At 37.1% G+C, this 22,159-nt stretch overlaps 1 protein-coding gene across 24 annotated transcripts in view; it reads left to right on the forward strand.

Moving 5' to 3' along the window:
• Positions 1–22,159, forward strand: part of GPHN (gephyrin) — a 301,374-nt gene that overhangs the window by 78,795 nt on the left and 200,420 nt on the right. For 23 of the 24 annotated variants that reach the window (XM_063331823.1, XM_063331826.1, XM_063331825.1 and 20 more), the window contains exon 2: positions 15,879–15,957. In XM_063331823.1, coding sequence (XP_063187893.1) covers positions 15,879–15,957 — 79 coding nt within the window. Of the gene's footprint in view, positions 1–15,878; positions 16,012–22,159 lie in introns of all 24 variants that reach the window. The other variant, XM_063331829.1, reaches the window with a different exon arrangement.

The following is a 22,159-nucleotide window of genomic DNA, read 5'->3' on the forward strand; positions in this document are numbered from 1 at the left end:
GATATGCTACGTGTATCCATCCGCTGGTGGCCCTGCCTGTCAGCTGTCTGTGCCTAACCCACTTCCAGAGCAGGGAAACCCTAATGCCCCTCACGGTTTAGGGCGTTTGCAAGTAGGTTTCCGCAGAAAACACAAAATAGGTCAAAATATTGATCATAAGGCAATACAATGCACATTTTCGTTGTTGACATCATTGGTTTTGTAGTGAAAAAGCCCTCATTGTGGCAGCTGACTATGATGCATTCAAATCTGTTCTGCACTGCAAAGAGCCTATGAAACACTAGCAAATTAAATGGCAATGCCACAAAGTGACATTTCTTCACAACAAAAATGATTTAAAATATTTTAAGAGCTTTACAAGCTAAAGAGTATCAAAATGGTGTTTGCCCTGCTGTGCAGGAAGAGTTCAGATACACCTTTAAAACGTTTGCCAGCCTGGCTCTGCCTCCTCAGAGGAGGGTGTTTGATAGCTGGCCCCCTCCTGCCGGTGTCCGTTTGCCCTTCTTGCCTCAAGGGCAGGACACAAAAATGAACAGGTAGACTAAAGACAAGACCTCCAAGCTGGTGGTAAGGGGAAATGAGAAGCCTCAAATTAAATTCTTATATACCAGTTCAATTTCTCTCCACAGATGTCTTTGAAATGCTTAAAATCTGAGGGAGAAAATGCAGTAGACTACACAAAATGGCGGGGAAGGGTTGCCTAATAAACAAGGGGTGTTCAAGAGAAGAGTTACTCGCTTTATTATCAAGATCTCCAATTACTTTTTCAGTAGAAAATTCTGAAAAATTAAAATATCTTGGTGTTTGAAAGTCTGTCCAGTGGTGGGCAATCCAGTCACTAGAGAATTCTCAGCAGTGCTGAACTTTTTGTCGCTCTACAAGAGTTTTTGATCAGTAATTATTTTGAATAGATTTACTGACTAAGATGCTTCAGAAAATAATATTATGGCATCTCGTTTGTGGCAAAGTACATTAAGGATGTTTTCTTATGTATTCTGATAAAAGCACTGCTATTTATACGATTCTAATTTATGTGGCGGTTTACCATTCACCTGTTTTTAACGTCTGGCAATATTTCCATATTTTCATTCTGTAGGCCTCCCTGCGTAGTTCGTGACACTGCAGCACTATGAAATGTGATGATTGCCTAAATAGAACAACCCTGAAAGGAAGGCAGTGTTTCTGCTGGCAGTTCTAAATTCAAGGCAGGTCTTACAAATTATTCTAATAGGACAGTCATATGAGTTTTCAGCTCGCTGCTTCTCTTATAAAATGTAACTAGAGGCTACTGATGTTAATGGCACCTAATGTTAATGGCCACCTTCTCTCTGGTTTGGAAGCCAAGTTTTTACATTAGAACCACAGGAAGTAAAATTTTAAAATACAAACCAGAAGCCTTTTTATAGAATCACAGAATAATTTAGGTGGGAAGGGGAGCTGTGAAGGTCAACTAGGCCAGTCCCCTACACAAAGCAAGTTTAATAAGATCAGCTTGCTCAGGGAAACCTCTGGAGTCTGGAACACCACCAGAGATGGAGAGTTCACAACCTTGCTGAGCAACCTTTTCCAATATTTGACCGAAACAAATTTTATATATATATATATGAAAAAAATTTTATATATATATATATAAAAATATTTATGGATATATAGATATATATATATTTTATATACTTACATATAAAAATTATACACATATATACTATTTATATATAGAATTGATATGTATTTATATAATGTAACTTTAAAGAAAAAAGCATAGAACACAAAGGTCTTTCTTTGGAAAAGTCAATATTTGTGGAAAAAGTTAAATTAGTATTTATTTATAAATGTGAGGTATAATTACTATTTTAGGATTTCTGCAGTCAACAATGCCAAAAAAAATATTTTTTTCCCAATGATGAGAAGTATTAATTGTTACTTGGTGAATGAGAGGAGAATGAAAGTAATTCACAAAAATTCAGCACAATTGATTCACAATATCCGTTATGATTTCTAAATATACTTCTGTAAAGACGGAGAAGTCAGCAGTGGATTTCAGGAAATGCACATACCAAACATGCATATCATGCATACCTATAAATTTTAAGACTTTTTTTTTTTTGAGTACTCACTTCAAGGAGAGGAATTCCAGTATGAACTAGTAAATTGTGGGATGCATTCAGTTTCCCATTCACTCAACAGCCCATTTAAAAGGAAATTTATTAATATTGCAGATGTCAGAATACACTGTATAAAATAAAAGTTTGGCGAGAAGTGTTTTCCTTCTTTCCCAATTAAAATAACATTGATATCCATTCCCGTTTTATAATCTTCAAATGGCTCGTTTAAAACACAGCAGATCAGAGGCTTCACTAAGAGCAAAAGTCATTCTATAATGACAGAAGGGACACCAGACTTTTCAATGGCATGTACCATTTGCATCTATTTTTCTTAGCCATTTTTGAGCCATGACAATCACTAATGGTGCAGTATCATTCTCATCCTCATTGTTGATCAGGCAGGGAGGACTCAGAGCTAATAAGGAAAACCAGTACACATATATGACTTGGAGTTTCAGGACAGCCACAAGAACATGTTTTCTTGATAGGGCAATAAAAGTGTCAAGAAGTGAACCCAGACTATGCATCATAACCTATTTAACCTTCCTAACTGAGATAGATAGTCACACACACACACACACAGCCTGAGGATGTATGTCATAGCCTGAAATGCCACATGCCGTAGCATGCCAGCAGTCAGAGACACCAAACCCAGTAAGTCAGGCAGGAGGGGTCTGTGATTGCCAGGGAATATTGTCTCTGCAGGCTCTGTCAATGAGAACCTCCCAATATTATTCTGCTCCTCTGTTTGTCTCATTTCCAGGGCGTTGGCTGGGTGCGTAGGGCAGAAGCTGGTGAGGGGGAACCCTTGGCAGGATGCTCCACATTGCCATGATACAAATGTGGTGACTGCTGGGTTTCTTTTGAGCTGCAAGACATTTAAATGGAGAGGAGCATGTGTTCATATGGGTAGTCATTCTCCTGCAGATGCCAGAATGTCTTGGTACGGTTCTGACAGCTGATTGATTGATTTGATTCATTGCCTATATAAGCAAACGTATGAGAGATGACAGGCTATATAGGCTTTAAAGACTTCTCCCGTTTTGTTGCTTGCTGTAGGCTTGGAGTTAAATATTGTTAAAGAATTGGAATGGATCAAGAGAGGCACCTAATGGTTAAGAGTAAGCAGTCAAATATCAGCATGACAAGATTATCTCTAGAGGAGAGGGGGAAAAACGATGTTGTATTTATTCATTTTACACAAACAGGGACAGCAGTAAGATGACAACATTTGTACATTGCAAAGGTGTTTAGGAATAGAAATGACTGCAAGTCTCTAAAAGGAGACAAAATAAGTTAGGTAAATGAGCAACATGATTATGATAAAAATCGCGTTTAGGTAGCTAAAACAAACAGGAGACATAATCTAGGCTACTTACCACATTAGTGATTCTAATTTCATTCTAACTAATAAGGAATGCAATTTTGAGCATGGCTAAAATACAGTAGCTCAAAAAGAATAAAATACAAATAGAAAGTTAAGAGTGAACATGCTTAAAAGCATGGAGGAACATTCATAGGAAGAAACATTTGACTAGAGCTCTCTGGGCTCCTGTCAGATAAGGGTTGTACAAGGCTGTACAATTACTGTCTCACGCATTGGGCTGAAGACCTGCAATTAAAGTAACCAAATTTTAAACTAATAAAATATTTTTTATGCAATTCATGATTTGTCTCTTGAAATTGTTGTTTTAAAATATCTGACTGCAAGAGCATAGCGAGATTCCAGAAAGTGAATGGACAGTAAACTGAAATAACCCTTATGTTTTCACCCCATAATCAGCAACTGAAGTCAAGGACTGGCAATCAGGACTCCATGAAGAGTCTTGAACGTTGCAACTCAGTAAGTAAATATAAACAAAGGTAGACAATTATAAAGCTTACTCCTATTATAATTTCTTTGTCTATTTTTAATCTCCATATTTTTACTTTTTATATGTCAGGTTTGGTGGAGCATATGTTTCGAGTGGTATATGAAACATGACTTCTAGTACTCTGGAATCATTTGAGATTGTAATTTTAATAATTAGTTGAATGAGTGAGTGATGGGTGGTAAAGCTATAAACACTTAGCTTTTTAACTGATTTTTTTAGGTTTCTCACAGCTCACTGAGATAAATGGACAGTTCCTACTATTTAAAGCTTTTTCAGGATTCTCCCAGTTGGAAGACGTGACAAGAGTTCACGTTTTCAAAGTTTATTCATAACTGTTAGGAACAGGCACATGGAAACAAATAATGGGATGAAGGAGTCAATGTCAGTTCTAGATACCAGTTCAGTGAAAAATGGTCAGCTCCAGAGCTGTATAGAATAGGTGCTTTTTATACATGTAATGTTATAATAAACAAAACATTGGGAAAAAGTTAAAAATCTCTCATTTTCTTGGAGTTAGAGATTGAGGGTGAGGAATAAATCTTTGTTTCTTTTAGAATTCTTTGTTTCATAAAATACAGGCTTTCTGGTCAGATATCCTCTCCTTTGGCATCCAAGTGGAACTTGCCTCACTGAGATCTTCACCCCTGCCACCAGCAGAGAGAGAAGTAAACTAACTGTAAACAATAGTGGAAATCATGTTTTTTAGAACCTGCACTTTTCCTCTGTAGGATTTGGTATCAACAGTTGTTCAGGGATGGATGTAGCTGGGTCTCTTACCTGCTCCAGAATGGCAGCTCAGTGTTCTGTAAAGACCTGTGGTACATTTCCAGACCATCGTGAGGAAACGGAGCTTCCTACATCTTGTGATAGCTGTGGAGCCCTGGGAAGCCAGCACAACTCTGAAACGGCATGACTAGATAAGCTTTGTGTGAATGTGACGATATTTCTTCCAAGAGCTTGAGGGTACTTTAGATGCCTTTACCCTGCTGCAAATCTGGGCTAATAAACCCTGCCATGGCCCAGTTGGCACCATGTAAAGTTAGTTAGGTGTTATCTCTCTCGGTGTTTCCTAACCTAAGCTTATATAGTGGCATTAGAGTGTATAAAGTCAGTGAAGGTTCATCAGGATTTAAAATACGTGCCTCAGTGCTAGTATCCAAGCTGGTGCTGCTGGTGCTAAGTGGTATCTTTGCCTTATGTTATGGGTTTAGCAGGGCTCATGAGTTCAAACTGAGCTCTTGCCAAATAGATTAAATAAGTCCATGTGCAATGCTGCATCTGGGCAAGTAAGAACTACGAGAAACAGTGTGTGGTAGCCTGGGTTGAACCCAGTGAAGCCAAACGGGCTGTGTCATTTGGTGCGTTGCACTGCATGCTCAGTAATAAATGTCTGCCGAGGGTTTTTTTTTTTTTTTTTTCCTCTATTATTTGAGGTATTCTTTTACTTTTGGTAATGGAAAGTTGGTTGTAAAAATAAAACTTTTTAAACAAGCTGTGGGATTTATTATTTTGGGATGATTACACCTTCAGCCTTTGAAATCTTGTAGCTGCATATGAGTTAACACTCAATTCAGGTTGCGGTTGCACTTGGAATTGCTGCAGTGTTATTAACTCCTTAACACATTTAGTATTGTCGGCTCTGCTTCCTCCTCATTTCTGTTAATCTCAGGTTGTGTCACTCCCCTGGTGCAGTACTGTAGATGAGCTTTATTTGCTTTCACTTGAACTCAGGAGATGAACCCAAAATAGTAAGACGTCTGGCTTTGTGGTCTGATCCTGGATCTCTTTCAGCTCTGTGCCTGTCTTTGTTTCCCTTGCCCCTTCCTGTAATATAAAATTCATACTGTCCTTCCTTGGAATTCCTGCAGTGCGTAGTTGTAGGTCCGGATTCAGGGAAGGCATCTTCTTAAACCATGGATACAATAACTAGGGGAATTCTCAAGTTTGGAGTTGTCACCTTCTGCTATGATGGAGTTCTAGGTATTTTGGGTGCTGGACAATGACCTGAGTAACACCAGACAAACTAGCTTTTCTCCCCCTGTCCTTTTTTTACTATGTGTTTTTGAGGTGGTTTCTTTTAACAGAGTTTGGCAGACTATGTTGAACCGTGCAGAAAATACCTCAGGTTCCTTGAGGTTGACAAGTTACCCGATTTCTGGTGTCTGGGGCTGTACGAGACCTGAACAGAGGGAAGACAGGACGCTGAGGTCCTGTGGGCTGTGGGTTGGTGCTGGAAGATTATCTAAGTGTCAGTAGGTCTGCATGCTATTTAGCTGTGCAGCAATGTGAGAGGTGTTGCTACGTCCCATAATGTGTAGTGTGGTATCTGAAATCCTGCCATTAATTGATCATCCAAACCAGGGCTCACAGGTCCATGATAAGACATTTGTGTTTTGGGGACAGAAGAAGTGGGGAGGTCACTGGAGGGGTTTACATAAGAAATGCGGTGTTTATAGGTAGACAGTGGCATTAGGAAAGTGGAGTATAGTTTTTCTTGTGACGCCTGTGTTTCTTAATTAAGCTGGCAGATAAGATGTGAAATGTGTTAGCATCTAGCGTAGGCATACGTTATCATATTTAAAAGTGCATCTAGCTGAGATTGATTGTAGACTTGATTAGTGCGCATTACAACTGAGAATCCATGTAAACTGTTAAACAGGGCCTGTGTAAGATGCTGTGAATTGTTTCAGAAGTTGTTAGCTAAGAAACGAAACATATTCTTTTCCTGAACTAAATAAAATACAAGAAAACTAGGATTAGGGTTAAGAATATTGGTCTTTTAGACTAATGGAAAAAAACCTCTCAGACATCCCCTAGCGAAATAAGTAAAGCTGAAAATCAAGAGCTTGTAGAGCGTGTCCTTTAAAGGAATGGTTCTTTGGATCTGCTGTAACTGCAGCTGTCCTAGCCTGTGGTAGAACTAATAATTTCAAAGTCTAAAAGGAGGTATTACTCTTCAAAAGTACTTAACATTTTTTGTTGTTGTTTTAACTCTTCCCCTCTCTTATACGTGCTTACCTTCTATCCATTTCCTTCCCATCCTTGAATTTTTTATAGTTTTACAGTAAAGGGAGGTACAACAAAAACTTCTTACTGGAAATATTTGTTGGAAAAAAACCCAAGCAAAACGCACAAAATTATTTGTTTTTAGCAAAAGTAACAAGAGTCCAAAGGAAACATTACATCAAACATTTAGTATTCATAGCTTTAAGGAAATAATTTTTTTTATCAGATACAAACAATTAGAAGTATTGACAATGCTACATCTCTAAAGATTTGAATGTCTTTAATAGCTTGTTGTTTTTCTTCTGAAGTTCACCTGATCACTGCAGTGATCACACTGACAGTGTAATTGAATTGAAACTCAAGCTTGTTAGAATATTAGATTAAAACCCAGTGCAAAATTTTTAGCCTAAGGCCACACAAATATTGTAAAATTTAAATGATAAATCATTTGAAAAAGGCATAACCCTCTAGACTAATGGATACACAGGAAAAATGGCTCATTTAATTGCTCTTAGAAACTGTGAGAAACCTTGGGGGGTTTAGAAGTTCCACAGCCTTCAGAGAAGCTCTAATATAAATTTTACAGCATTAGCAACTGTGGCACAGGCGGCCTCCTGTTTTTTTGAGAACAGTTCCTGTGTCATTTAATCTATTCTTAAATCTGTCAGGAACCAGCCTGTGCACTTTCTTTGCCCTCACTGTTCTTACAGAAAGATCATTTGTGGGGTTTCAACCCTCTAGCTCTGGGAAAAATTGCTCTCTATTTCTTATAGTTTTCTCACAGTTATTTTTCTCGTGCAGTGCTATTCTTCATCTCTTCTCCCTCCAATGTTTGTTTTTGTGGTGTATTTATATAAACACATGAGCAGCAGCCATCTAATAGTTTCTTTTTGCTAAGCTAATCAAGAGAGCTCTTTTCACCTCCTCTGAGATGTCTTTTCTTTATCATTGCAGTAGCCCCCTTTGCATCTGGCTTACAGGTGCCATTACTGCTTCCCTGTGTTTTCTAGAAAAAGTCATAGATTCAGATGTCTAACTTGTATTTCTGGTTTACCATCACCCCATTTTTCACTAGGTCACCTGAACCTTTCTCTTCTCCTGTTTTCACAGTAGATTAGCTTCTTTTTTTATAGTAGTATTTCTTTGTCAATCTTTAAGGATACCATTCTGGCACCTCGTAGCACTTCATCTGAAGAAGACTTGCTCTGCTCTGAGATCCAGTAAAGCACAGTTTGAAGAGCTTGCTACGGGATGTTCTTAAAGGTGGATGTTAAATTCTGTTGTCTTGAAAAAATAAACTTTCACTGTATTTTAGTATATGACAAAAACTGTGTGAAAAACAAAGCAGATGACAGAAACATTCATCAGGTGTGAGGGGCAGATATATACAGGGAGTCTAATCACTGCAGTCCTGTCTCCAAAATCTATGAAGTTGCAGTCTGCTGTGTCAGCCTTTACCTGGTCAGAGAAAATAGGGATAAATACTGGTGGTTACTGGTATGGCAGAGAAGGCACAAGAACACTTTTGCTGGGTGGGTGAGAAAGAGGCTACTTACGGGATTTTGGTGAATTGAAATAATGAGAATAAAATAAATGTGTTCTTGCACTTGTCTGCTGAGAACTTTTATTCGGGAGTGAATTAAACTGCATGAATACATGAATTGAAACTACAGCTAGCCTTGATACTACAACTAGTTCTGAATGCCCAATGAAAATAAATTTTATTAAGTTGAAGTTACTGGTTTGCTCTTCTACTTCAAACAGGTTAATCTCAATAGTGTGCTTTCTTTGACCTGCAGGCTTCAGCTGACTGCTTGCAGAAGCAGCCTTTGTCTTCCTTTGTTTTTCTATCATATTTTCACATTACTACTTACAATAAAAATTCCCACCAGTGCATACCTTCTGTAACTTGTTCCAAACTCTTGCACCTCGGCCTCTGTATTTCTGATGACAAACTTTTTAAAGATAAAAGGGAAAATGAGCTCAAACAGCGATGTGATCAGGACCTTCTCGGCTACTTTAACTTTTCTGGAACTGTTGCTGTTCATGATATGTTCTTTGGCAGTAGAAATTAAGTGGTTATGTAAATGGAAAGGATACAGCACAGACTTAAAAAGGTCCAGCTTATTCTTGGAATGCAATTCTTTGTTCTCATGGGGCAAAAAAGTAATTTGACTTATGTGAAGAGTATTAACCATCTCTGATACTGCATATCCTGTACGTCTTAATTTCACCATCACAATCTTTTTAACTTGTTAGTAATATTTTTCACTAATTTAATTCATTTTATACGTAAAGAAAAAATACAATCCATATAAAAGAGAGACTCCTTTCTTCATGTGGCTATTTTAGATCTTTTAATGCTCCATTTAAATAAAATGTTTTGTTACCTTTTTCTTTTTTTTTTTTTTGCATAGCTCTCAGGTCAGAATATGTGAAGGTGGGGTGGTATGTTTTCTGTCTCTTGACCATGCTCACACCTAAGCAAATCTTTTGAGTGCTGTTGATTTGTGTCTTGTAAATACCACCATGCTTTAACTCAATTTTAATTTTTTTTTCCACTGTGACATGTTTGCCCAGATACTGCACAACCTCCCTATTAGTACCTGCGTTAAGGTGCTGCAACTAGTTTTCTTGTTAAATAGTTGTGAGTTAAAACTGAAAGTGTTGTCGTGATTTCCTTCTCCTATGTTCATTTTCAGAAGAATGAAGTTTACAATAGAAATGACAAGGGAAGAAAACTTGAAATTTGGGGTGTATTGATACCTTGCAATTTTGAAAATGGCTTTTAGATTAACTGCCATGGGAAAACAAGGTTTACGTGATCAAAAGATAGACAATGTCATATTTCAGTCTTTCCATTGGTCTTTCAGGTTCCCCCTTTTAAACCTGTTTAACCCACTCATGAAAAAATAGTGATAATGGGATAACAGAAGAGTAACTGCAGTGTAACAAAAGGAGAATTTTTAAGGATACTGTTATCTATAAATTAAGTTAAAATTAGCAGCCAGGCGAAGAGGGGACTCAGATTATTACCCCCACTGAAGAGAAGACAGATTGGTATCGACCAATGCTTTCACATGCATGGTTTTGTATTAGCTTTAGCTCTCTTCCTTGTGTTGGTTTCAAAGGGATTCTCAATTTATTATGGCAATAGCAAACGGCATTTAGGCAACAAAGATGACAAGTTCTTAGGAAACTAGCCTGTGTTATTTCTGATAGTCACAAATGACATACTTTCTTAGCAGTTAGAAACATTTGCAATTCGCATGCGGACTAGTAGTTCATTTTATTCTGCAAATACGTCAGAGAGATTTGTGTGCAGATATGCAAATAGTATAAGTGCTTCTCTTATAACTAATTTGCTGTCTTCTGGCATAGATCTGGTGAAGGTGCTACAAGATTTATGTTTTATGTATGTTTTCTGGTTGACATACAGTCACTTGAAAAATACAGCAGTAGCAGAGAAAAGAGGCAGGATATTTATCTCTGATGTTGCTGTTCGTGGGACAGGCAAAACACCTTAAAACCATTTTAATAGTAAGAGAATCAGTCTTAACTTTCTGATACTATGCCATTCCTTTGCCTTCCCTAAAGTATGCCTATAGGACAGGTATTCTGTGTCTGCAGAACAATAGGCTTTTGAAGAGAGATGTTTTGAGATCTGAGGAAAAAATTTTGTTACTTTCTTATATCCTAAAACCTAAGCTTCCTTAGCAGTGTTTTTTATGTCTTGAAGTCAACAATATGCGCAATTAAAATAGGTAAAAGTAGGTGCTTGCTGCAGTGTGTATAAGGTTGGGCCTATAAAACCAAAATACTTGAATCCTGCTACATTTGAATGCAGTGCATGGAACAGAACTACCTGAATCTGAAATGAGAATAACACTTTACTGCAAGCAAAACCAGACTAGAACACAATGCTGTGCCAGACCAGTCCTTGACAGAACATCCCAAGTGTATTAAATATTTTTTGTATTTATCAGCTGCTGAATGAGTCTGGTATAAAAACCTAAACATATACATGATCCTATAAAAAGAGGGATAAGGAAGAGAGATCTGCTATGGAAAGTGAACCAGAAATACTACAGACAGATGAAGAAGTTCTGAGAAAAAGAACTGATCTTAGGACATGTTATCTCACTACAAGACAAAAATGTAAGAAATTGGTACCTTAATACTTTAGCGCATTCTGATCGATGTTGTAGTAGTCCATGTATTTTTTTGAACCAATAATGCATCACAGTTATCAATGACTATCTTTTTGAGTGTAGCATTTTTGTTGTCAGGGTGGCTTTTATGAACAGGTAACCACAATTAGTCTAAAAGCAGTTCTGAATTCTGAGAACCAAGAGGGAAATCTGGCAGGTAGTACTAGTTTACAGTTTTCTGAAATTGTGTATTTTGATACTGGGGAGGTAAACATTATTATTTGTTTTTCTTTACCGAACTATATATAGCCCTTCATTTTTTGAGGGTCATGATTGCATTTTTTTCTAAAGCATATGATATGAAAATGACCATTAACAGCTGTAGAGTAGGAAGTGCTTTGATCTAAAGAGGGCTTCAGTTTACTGGGAATACACTGTGTGGGATAAGAGATTGACAGTTTTAAAGGGCTACATTGTTTTCAAGTTGGAGGGCCTTTAAAAAAATTTTTATAAAAAGAGGGTAAAGTTCACAACAGATTATATCTTGCATCTACTCGAAGAAAATATTAGTTTACCTTCAGAGTTGAACAACTTCTGCTTCTCATCTTGGAAATCAACAGGCTAATAATCCATTTTCCTTCAGTTTGGTCTCATTTAAAACTCTGTTAAAGCAAAGGAAAAAAACATCATATGGACAGATCTAGAAGTTCACAAATGCCAGGTGGGGAGGCTTCACAACCATTGTAAACTGGATGTTTGCACGTTAGAGTGTGAATGCTGGTTTTAACCTTTTCATAAGGAATTTTGTATGCTGTGTAGTTAACAAGTGAGAACTATATTCCCTCACTGGCTTCCCTTCTCTGTTACTTCCTAGGCCTAAGACTGGATGGGGATCAGAAGCAGAATGTCAGTAATAGAAACCAGGAGCTGAAAGTAGGAAGAATGTTGAGAGAATTGGAGCTATTGCTAAAACCTCTTCACTTTTAATACATGTAACAGCTCGCTTGGAAGCCAAACTGTTTCATGGATTTCTCCTTAGTGTGATGTTTTTCAGACTATGTGTTTCTGTGGTAGGAGTGGGTTCGGTCTTTGCCAGTGATGTTTGTGCCAGTATTTAGTTTCTTAAAAAATATTTTTAATACCTTATAGACTGTCCTTGTATGTACAATACTTCATGGAGCAAATGTGTTTTAGGGAGCGGTTTTTTTTTGTGATTCTCCTTGTCTATAAGGAAGTATATGTGGGGGGTGTAATACAGATCAGAGGCTCAGCCACTTATTGTAAACATAGAGGGGAGCGGCTAACAATTTTGTATCTCTTCATAAACCATGCTCTCAACACTGTTTAAAATACTTGCTTTTATAAATTTGGGGGTTTTAAAAAAAATAATTAAATTTTGAAACAAGACAATAAAATCCTGCACGGGGAGTGTGTTCATACAGGTGTCCTATACAAAAGTCTCCCTTGGTTCTGCTTTAAAGATAAGAAGTTAGGCATGGCCTTTGTATGTGTAGTACAACTAGTGGCTGTGGTGCAAAATCTTCTTCTGCCATTTCTTCCCTCAAACCTTAAAGCACCATTGATCATCCTGATCTTTCTGCGGTACCATCAAACACAGTTTCACCCTATGTCCTGTTTGAAAAAAATAGCTTGCATTTCAATCAGAATATACCATTTTTTAAAATACATGCAGTGTTGATTTACAGCGTTCTAAGCCATGAGAAATGTACTACCTACTCTGCTTGATTGCTTCCACCCCATCTTTGCTGCTGAACGTTTGTTTTCTTTCTTGTGCTAGAGTTTGCAAGGGTGTGAGGGAGTGTGGCTGTGCTTGTGTGCAGGTCAGTAAAGTATGACAAAGTTTTCCTGTAAGAGGTCTTATTCCAGCCCATTCCACTGAATTATTTCCTCTCACTGGAAGCTCTCTTGTTGCTATCAATGCTAGTAATTTAATTGGCAATTGTAGTCAAATGTTAGTTTTCAGAAATTTGATTTTGGTGAATATTAACTAAACTGTTGGCATTCCTGGTTGTTAAAACTGGGTTTGAAATTTTTCAGATTTATCTGAGGCATCTAAGTTTTCTGAATCTGGCTAGAACAGTAACCTAAGAGGTTTGCTTGCAAATTTGCAGCTTCCCAGTGTTCGAGTCTCCTACAATCAAATGAAAATTGAGAGACAAGTTGATAGCTTTTTCAATGTTTGTAGATATCTCGATGTTGTTAAGTTAGTCTTTTTAGCAAAAGCTTGTATTGTCCAGCTCTGCTAACGAGAGGGAAGGCTTGCGGTTTTCAACTCCGTTCATAAAACGGATATTTAATATTAGAGTTATGTTGAGACAAGTAAGTCAAAGATGGTCTCTGGCAAATCTTGGCTTTCATTTAAAACATTTATTTCAAACACATTTTGATTTATAAACTTCATGAGTTACGTACAGACAAACAATGGTTAGTTTTAATGATAAGATAATTTTATGTTGTTATTTTTCATTTTCCATTTTCAAAAGTTTTAGAACAGTCACAATAGTTTCCTCAATTATCGTTGTGATTAATTTCGATGAGGTGATTGGAGAAGACAGCAGAAAAAATATAGAATGTTTAGGTTAAATATTTAATGCTTAAGAAATGTTTGATTTGTCAGTAGTGAAAAAACATTATCAATGGTCATTTTTATACACGATGTATAGTGTTAGCATAGGAGATATGTCAATACATCACTAGTGTAGGATTTATGAAAAGACATTAAGTAAAATGTTCTGTTCACTCTTTTGTTGCCAACCTTGACAAGAGGCAAATATAAACTATCAAATATCAACTTAGCTGGGATTTTTTTCTCCTGTAAAATCTAGAGTGTAAGTTGTTTGCATGTCTGCTGATCTTGGAATTACTCCTTTAACTCAGGAGTTTGTAAATTGATGACTTTGTAAAGTCAAGGGTCTTGGGCTCAGTTCAATAGGTGGGCATGGAAATGAAAAATTTCTGAAGGCCCAGGGTGTTCAGGGTGAGCATTGCCTGGTGAGGTAGAGGTAGCTCTTCCGAACTCAGTACAGCTAACTTTCAGTTTAGTATAGAGACAATGATTAAACTGTCCCAGGAGGAACAAGCCAGGAGTTCTGGATTTTGTTAGGACAAGTAGCTGCTCTTTAAACTGAAGATCTCTAGCAATTACCTCAAAGACAAGAGCCTCCTTGTGATATACCATCTGGCTTGCAGTGATCACGTGTTAGGTATCGTTAGGTGTCGTTGATAGAGAAGCAACTGTTAGGTATCGTTTTCAGAGACAGCAGGTAAGAAAAGCTTAGGATATCAACTGGATATTACAGTGTTGAGGTAAATTTCTTAACATTATCAACATTTGACAAATACTGTTGTTGTTGTTGTATACTATTAGCTGTCAGGCTTTGTGTGAGAGCCGGGGCCAGTACCTGTTCCATAAGCTACCCCAGCCCCTTCTTCTGGGACCTCTTCTTCCAGTACTTCTCTTTCCCAGCAGACTAACAGGCTTCATGCTTGTGAGATGCATTGGCAACAAGGGGTACTAGTAGAAACATTTTGCATTTTTGCAGTGTGTTAGATAGGTCTGTCACAGTATGTATCGTAATCTGTGAAAATAACATATTTTGGGAATGACTTGCATTTTTTTGATGCTGGCGATGCACATGAATACTTATAGATGTAAATTAAAAAGAATATCTTGCATTTAGAGGGAAAGAAGTAGGAACACTTGCCTTTGCAGATGATTTTAAATGCATCCCCTTTCAACAAATGCGAGGCTGTGTTCCGTGTCAGAAGATGAGCAGTAATGTGTTTCTTCATAAACTCTCTCCTGTCTGGCAGATTACCTTGCTAGTTATGGCAAATTGATCCTTACACTGATTTTGCCATATCACAGCCTCTGTATCCTTCGAAAGTTTGCTGTAGTCAGAAATAACTATAATTGCTTTGAACTGATGCTGATTTCTTAATGCCTCTACTTTTTTCCTCCTCTCAAATTGACGGTGGTGTTGTTTAAGATAAATGAGCCTTCTTGTGGGAATGGGGTGCACGTGCTAAGAGAATTAGCCAAGAGAATGGATTTGGAGTTTCAGGTTTAAATTGTGTTGTGGGTTTTTTTTTTTTTCCTCATGTAGTAAAGAAAATGAAAGCACACCAATGCTCTTTTAAACTTCTGTGAAGTTTACTGTGTTGTAATTTTAATTATGAAAGTAACTAGCTGCTTTACATGCACTTTATAAGTAAATTATAAGATGTTGGAATAAATTTTTGCTCTTAAATTTTTGGTTTTGGCTATTGTTCATATTAAACACCTTTGCTAACCCATGACCAACTGTTAACTTAAATACGTAGCAACTCTCACTGTTTCTGATGAGGTAAAGAATACTGACTGGTGCATGATTAAAGACTGCTGTTAAGTGTATGGATATCTGTGTATACTTGTACATCCAGTGTTTGTGTTTGGGACTTCCTGAAGCCACAGGTAGAGAGGTAGTAAGGACACCAGCTGAAGCTGATTGTTTCTGCGTAATCTGTGATACGGTGTTTATCACTTTCCATTGCGTTGATTTATCTTGAAATTAGGTGAAACCTCGCTGAAAATCAGACTTTATATATGAACGTTCAAATTACTCCCAAGACCAAAAAGCATTTCTAGTTAATCAAAAGAACTGTGTTCTGTTCTTAAATTTCCACCTCTTTTGTTTCTCTGTTTTTGTTTTGGTTTTTTTAAATTTTATTTCTATTTTTTTTAGTGAGTGACAGTTGCTTCAGGAACCTTGCCGAGGATCGTAGTGGGATAAACCTTAAAGATCTGGTCCAAGACCCTTCTTTGTGAGTATCTGGCTCTTATTGCTAAGCAAAGAAAAGCTTCTTCATGATATCCTTGTGAGTAGTTTTGTAATTATTTAAAGTAGTAGTATGATGAAGTACACTTAGTGCTTTAGTGGTAATATGCTTGCCAAGTTGTTAGTCTTTACTACAGACAAATATTATTAAAACCATGTTGTTTTCTACCTACTTCTGTTCATGAACTAACATCCAGTGAGCACATACAGTACGAGGTACAAGAGCAGTCATCAGAGGTAACAGATTGTGCATGCTGGCATTTCTATGGAGGAACTGTATGCACAGTGTTGCCCCTCTTTGTTGAAGGAGGAACCGCATTAACAATTAAGCGATTACTGGATGTTATCATCAGTTATCTTAACGTGTAGAATCTTTTTTTCTTTGTATCTGATCTCATACAGCTGATATTTATTTCTTCCTCTACCACCTGTTTTAATTCACATGTATAAGCAGATGATCTAATTTTTACCTCATGGCAAGACCTAGTGGTCTTCATCTCAGTGTTGCATTTTCCTCTAAAATTAAATTCAATCTCATGAGCTCTGAGCCAGACTTGAAATTGTATTGCACCTTTTGTGCTTTGTTTTTTTTTTTCTCTTCAGTTAACTTCAGTACTAGCTGAAAATGTTCTTGCGAGCGTGCACAAGTGTACTGGTTGTTATGAGGGAAGGGAAAGAGGGGAAAAATTCACATCTTTTTAACACGAATGATAGTGCATTCCACAGTGTGTCTTAACATGATGAGCCTTTACACTGGCAGAGCACACTTCTCAGTATTGGTTGGGAAGTAGTGGGAAGTAAGGTATATTTGACATCTTATTTCAGTTACAGGGGGTTTTTAGTAATGAAGTAGATGCAGAATTTGTTTTGTCACAGGTAAATGACAAATATGCATATATAGATGCATTCTTGGGAACTTTTGACATAAGGTATGTAGTATTTGATATTTTATACTTCTGAAATGATAGAGATACAGGGGACACATATGGTTGTTGCTTGAGATTCACAGAATGAATGTAATAGGTAAATTTTGAATAATTACTATCTAGGTGTTAAGGCTATTTCAAAGACCTTAATTTTCAACCAAAATTTGCCATTCACTTTCAGAAAGGATTAATTGCCTTTGTTGTACAATGGTCATTTTCCTTGCTGTTCACCAAGGGCAATGAAATCTTCTAGTTTCCTTCCCTGACCATAACTTACGTGAAGAAGACTGTAATAAATTATTGTAATCTGCAAAATAAATGAAATGGATTTCTGTTGCTTATAGCATAAGAAGCATAAGTGACTGCAATGTAGTCATTTTTATCACTTTGAAAGATGGAATTAAGTCTCAAAGCATCTGTTAGGTGTCAAGGACTGTTCATGACACTTCTATTGTATGAGAGATTATAGTGCAAGAAAAGTCTGCTTCTTCCTGCCTAATGATAGGAATGTATAGACTTTGTTTTGTCTTTCCAAATTTATATTCTTGAAGTTTTACGACTGAGTACCTATTAAGAGTTCTTGCAAAATGTGTAATAGTGTGAGTGAATTTCCGAAATGAAAAAATGATCTAAGGCTATTGTTCAGCCCAGCCTTTTGTAGGTGACTCTGAGGTCCCATGGCATCTGAATTCTTTGTTATGCAAAGAGAAATGCAAAGGACAGCATTGGGCCAAAGCATAAGAGTGCCAGCCAAAGAGATGTTTTAATTAAACTTCATTCTTATTTCAAAAAAGGTTAAAATCTTTAGAGTATTTGGCTAAGATTTTCTCCTATAATGATACCGGAAATAGCAAAATAACATTTGGTTCATCCTCTTACCAATTTTAATATTTATGGTTTAGTATTTCTTAGTGCTTGTTCGCTCTGACTATAGATGAACTGCCTCTTTTCTTTGTAATCTAATATCAGATACCAACATCAGATTTACATAAAAAATTCAGGTGCTTTCTCTGTGAATGGCTCTGTCACTCTGAAGGTTTGCAGTGCATTTGTAATGTATGACACTAATAAAATAGTTTAACAAAAAGAATGCAAGAGATTTTAGGTTCATTAGCATATAAATAGATAGTCAGTATAAACTTTTAGCAGGAGCTCACATTAGTAGCAGATGATGGGTTAGCAGCAGAGGTAGAAATACAGTATAATACACCAAAGGATAGTATATTTAAAAAAAAAAGTTTCAGTGGTTTTAGATTAGGATGGTTTGATACATCATGTAAAATGCATTTTGAATGGTGTCCGTTTCTTGTGAGCCTTAGCTACTTCATACAGTTTTCTAAGCTACATTGGCATCTCCCGTGTTGTTTGCCACTCTTAGCTCCATTGCAGACAACTTCTCTTTTGTTATTGCCAAAGGCTTTTTCTGGAAGGCTGAAAGTGTGTCTTTACATTGAAATGAAACTCTATAAAGTCAGCATTGTAGGGGTTTCTTTATTATAGTCTGATTTATATCAAGTATGCCTAATTGTCCAGATAGTCTGTTTTCCCCAATTGATTTCCCAGTTAGAGCAGTCGGGACTCTGTAAACTTGATCTGCTTTCAGTTCTCTCATCATTAGTAATAGAAGTGCTGCTGCTCAAATCAGGAGTTTGATCATCTCTTTCTATTTGTATGTGCTTTACTTTGTTGCTGAAAATAGAAGTGCTGCTTAAGAAAAAACCCAAGAGTATCAAATAAACATAAAGTGAGGAGATACCGACTGACTGTGGGAGAAGGAAGCATGCAACAACTTTACAATTAAATCTCACTTTGTAGTTAATTACAGAAAAGTTGAATTTGAACCGAAAGTTGGAGTTCAACTGAAAAGGTGGCTTGAGTGTTAACTGGTGTTCTGTATTCATTGCAACCGATTATAGAATCATAGAATGGTTTGGGTTGGAAGGGACCTTTAAAGGTCATCTAGTCCTACCCTCCTGCAATGAGCAATCAACTAGATCAGGTTGCTCAGAGCTCCATGATGTCTCTGCTGTATACAATGTCCAGTTTTGGACACAAAACTTACTGATGTAGGGGTGTGTAGGAGAACAGCAAGAGGAGAAGGTGGTTAGAAAGTGCAGTGCGTGACAGGTGTTAATTTAGAAAACAACAGCGGAAGAGAGGAAGTATGAGTCGCCTACAGTATATAAAAGATGATTAAAGGTATTGTTCTTTTTGGCTGATGAGAAAGAATTAGTTCAATTTATAGCAGATGAGATTGTTTGGGTAGTTGGAAAAACCTCTAAATGTCAGTGTGATAAAGAAACTGGAATCTATTTCTAAGAATGTCGGGGAGAGCTCTGCAGATCACAGTGTCCATATATTTGATCCTGAGTAAGCGTAGGGAGCTGGAAGGACAAACTTTTTTTGCCTTTTTCTTTTCTTCTATGCAAAAGGTATGCATTCTGGCAGTTTGGCATCAGCATAGTTAATATGACCAAAAAAACAGATGGAACTTATTTTGATTGCTATATAGGTAACTTAATGTGGCTATGAATATTCAAATGGTATGAGTTGGTTTAGATGATGCACCCACTGCAGCCCTACCTACCATTCCAGTAACACATGAAAAATATTTACTAGAATTTTGCATTCTACAGAGGAGATTGATCTACACTAGAAGACTACAGGTGTCTTTCCATGAATGGTCCTAAACCGCAGAGCTGCAGACAGCAGGTATAATTGGAGGAACTAGGCTGGTGATTCTTAGATGGTAGTGCAGATGTTCTTCAGACTATATTCAGCTGAGGTAAAAGGCAATGGAACAGTTTAAGATGCTAGCAAAGTCCTGCTTTTGTGGGGAAACCTTTGAGGCTCGGTAGCAAGGCGAAATTTATAAAGCTAATGCTCAAGGAAAGACAGGAAATTGATCAGTTCATTTGACTCCTTGCTCAGAAGCAGACTGTATGCTACCCTCTTTCTTCCCCTCCTTCTCCACCCTCAATACTCAATCTGTTCTTAGAAGATAAATGTGCTAGGTGGAATTCAATATGGTTATCACCTAAATTCCTCCTAGGTTCTTTACTACTGAATTTCTTCTAACTGTAAATTATTTAAATTCACCTCTGAAGCATTAGAGTGTTAGGTATACCTCCATCTACTTCAAGCAGAAGTTCTATGCATAGCCATTCCCAAGTTTTAGCTCTTACCACCACTTTATAAGACATTGCTTTCAGCTGTAGCCTGTATATAGACATAAAGTTTACAAAATACTTGTCTAGACAGAAAGGAGGATGCTTTTAATCTTTCTGTGTGATTCAGTAGCTGCAGCTCACATAGTCACTTATGCGCTTTTGTTTTTGGAAGCGTCTTCAGGGCTTCTTGGAGATGAACAAGATCAAAGAGATTCTGAATGACTTCTTTCTAGGCAAAATCACATCACATCTAAACTGTTTTTCATATCTCCTTCAGACTATCTGATAAATCTAAAAGGTAAGAACAGGTAACTTTTGACAAGAGATCAGAAGTTGTTTTAATACCCATGTACTACAGAACCTTTTTTTTTTTTGTTAAATGTTGTGGGAAGAAAATGTTATTTATCCTCCATGTAACTGTATTAGAAAGAGAACCAAAATGTTAATAATCCATAAGTTTAACAGGTGTTTGTTAGAAACTCCTGGATGAGCTTTGGATTCCATTTGTCCATGCCAGGAGATAGAAGTCATCTTTGTCACTGCCTTGTTGTGTTTTACAACCTTAGAAGGAGTTAGATATTTTTTTCTGGGAAGTAGTTGAGAGCTTTAGAGTTTGTCAGACGAAATATGATAAAGGAATTCTTGAGGAGCTCTGATTTTTTTTTTTTTTTTTTTAATCTTACTGAGGACACAAGCTATACTGTAGGATTGAAGACCTGATAAATACAATATTAAGTCTGTGGATGTAAAAATCACTTCACTTGAGGGAACCTGTCTAGCAGTTGTTTGGGATAACTGGAAGTATCGTAGTTCATTCATTCTGGGTTTTGCTCGTCATTTGAAAATCAGTAGCATACTCTGTCTTGCTGAAAGTTACAAATCCCACGTTATGATGACAGCAGTTCTCTCCCACTCCCCTTTGTGCAGCCTTTCTAGTTTTTTAGTGAATGTTATAATAGATGAATGTCACGTCTGTTTGTTTTATTTAAGTGCCAGTGTCAGTAATGCAGCATAGAGAGGAAACGTTTCTTCTCTAATCCTATCCACTGTTATCTTGTTTTGCAGCAGTATTCTAGTGGGAGTTCATGCTCAGTTGTTTGTCCATTATTTAACTATATTAGCACATGTTTTCCCTAATAGGCCCAGCTTACAAAAACATTCTCTTGCCTCTCTTGTCTCCTGTTAGTGAGGTTATCTGTAAGCATCAAGTGATTCCATCAGGTGGCCTTTGTCAGGACAACTGGAGGACTTACTATGGTATCCCAGAGCTCTTTGATATACGGAGGAGCAATACTGAGTTGTAACAGAAGTGCAGCCTGATTTAGGTACAGCATCTAATGAAAAAAGCTGTACTTGGCAAACTTCCAAGGATCTGACACCTACCTAAAGTAACTGATGATGATGAGTCTAATCTAATAAGCACTTCTTAAAATTGATATAAATAGAATTGGCCTAATGCTATCCTGGTGGTTTCTGATCAGTCTGGGGGAATGAGTGAGACAAGCCTTTATCTGCTCCAACTGCAAGCAGAGTTTGCATGTGCCTGAAAAAATTGTATTTATCCTCCCTTTGAGATAATTAAAACATGCTTACCTTAAGTGGCCAATGTTTCTTCTCAGGCCAGTTTCCCTGCTTGGCTTCTCCATAGTCCAGTCAGACTCTTTCAAACATATCACAGAGATTGTTCTGTAGTTCATGTGCCAAATAATTTTTACCTCCAGTCATATGAATAATTTCCTAAATGTTATCTACAGAAATTTTGTAAGGGGCTCTCTGTGTAGGCATACTGATTATCTGAGGGAAACCTACTTTTCAGCTTCATTGAAGACCTTCTCCTTTACATGCGCTTCAAGAATCGTCTCAATATATAAGATTCCTTGGCAGTTTGTAGCAAAAATTGCTAATATTGCCTGTGTTTTTCTTTGGCTGTTTAAGCTTAATGACTGATAAACCTGTAGGAACAACTTCATCTATCTGAAGCAAAACCTCAGCAGCCATCTGTGGCAAAGCAGAATATAAGAAAGATGGTTTTCTTAAGCACTTAGTAACTTTCAACTCTAATAATTTCTTACCTTTTCGCCAAAAGTAGTCT

The sequence above is a fragment of the Chroicocephalus ridibundus genome, chromosome 4, assembly GCF_963924245.1.
Source record: "Chroicocephalus ridibundus chromosome 4, bChrRid1.1, whole genome shotgun sequence".
Classification (NCBI taxonomy): domain Eukaryota; kingdom Metazoa; phylum Chordata; class Aves; order Charadriiformes; family Laridae; genus Chroicocephalus; species Chroicocephalus ridibundus.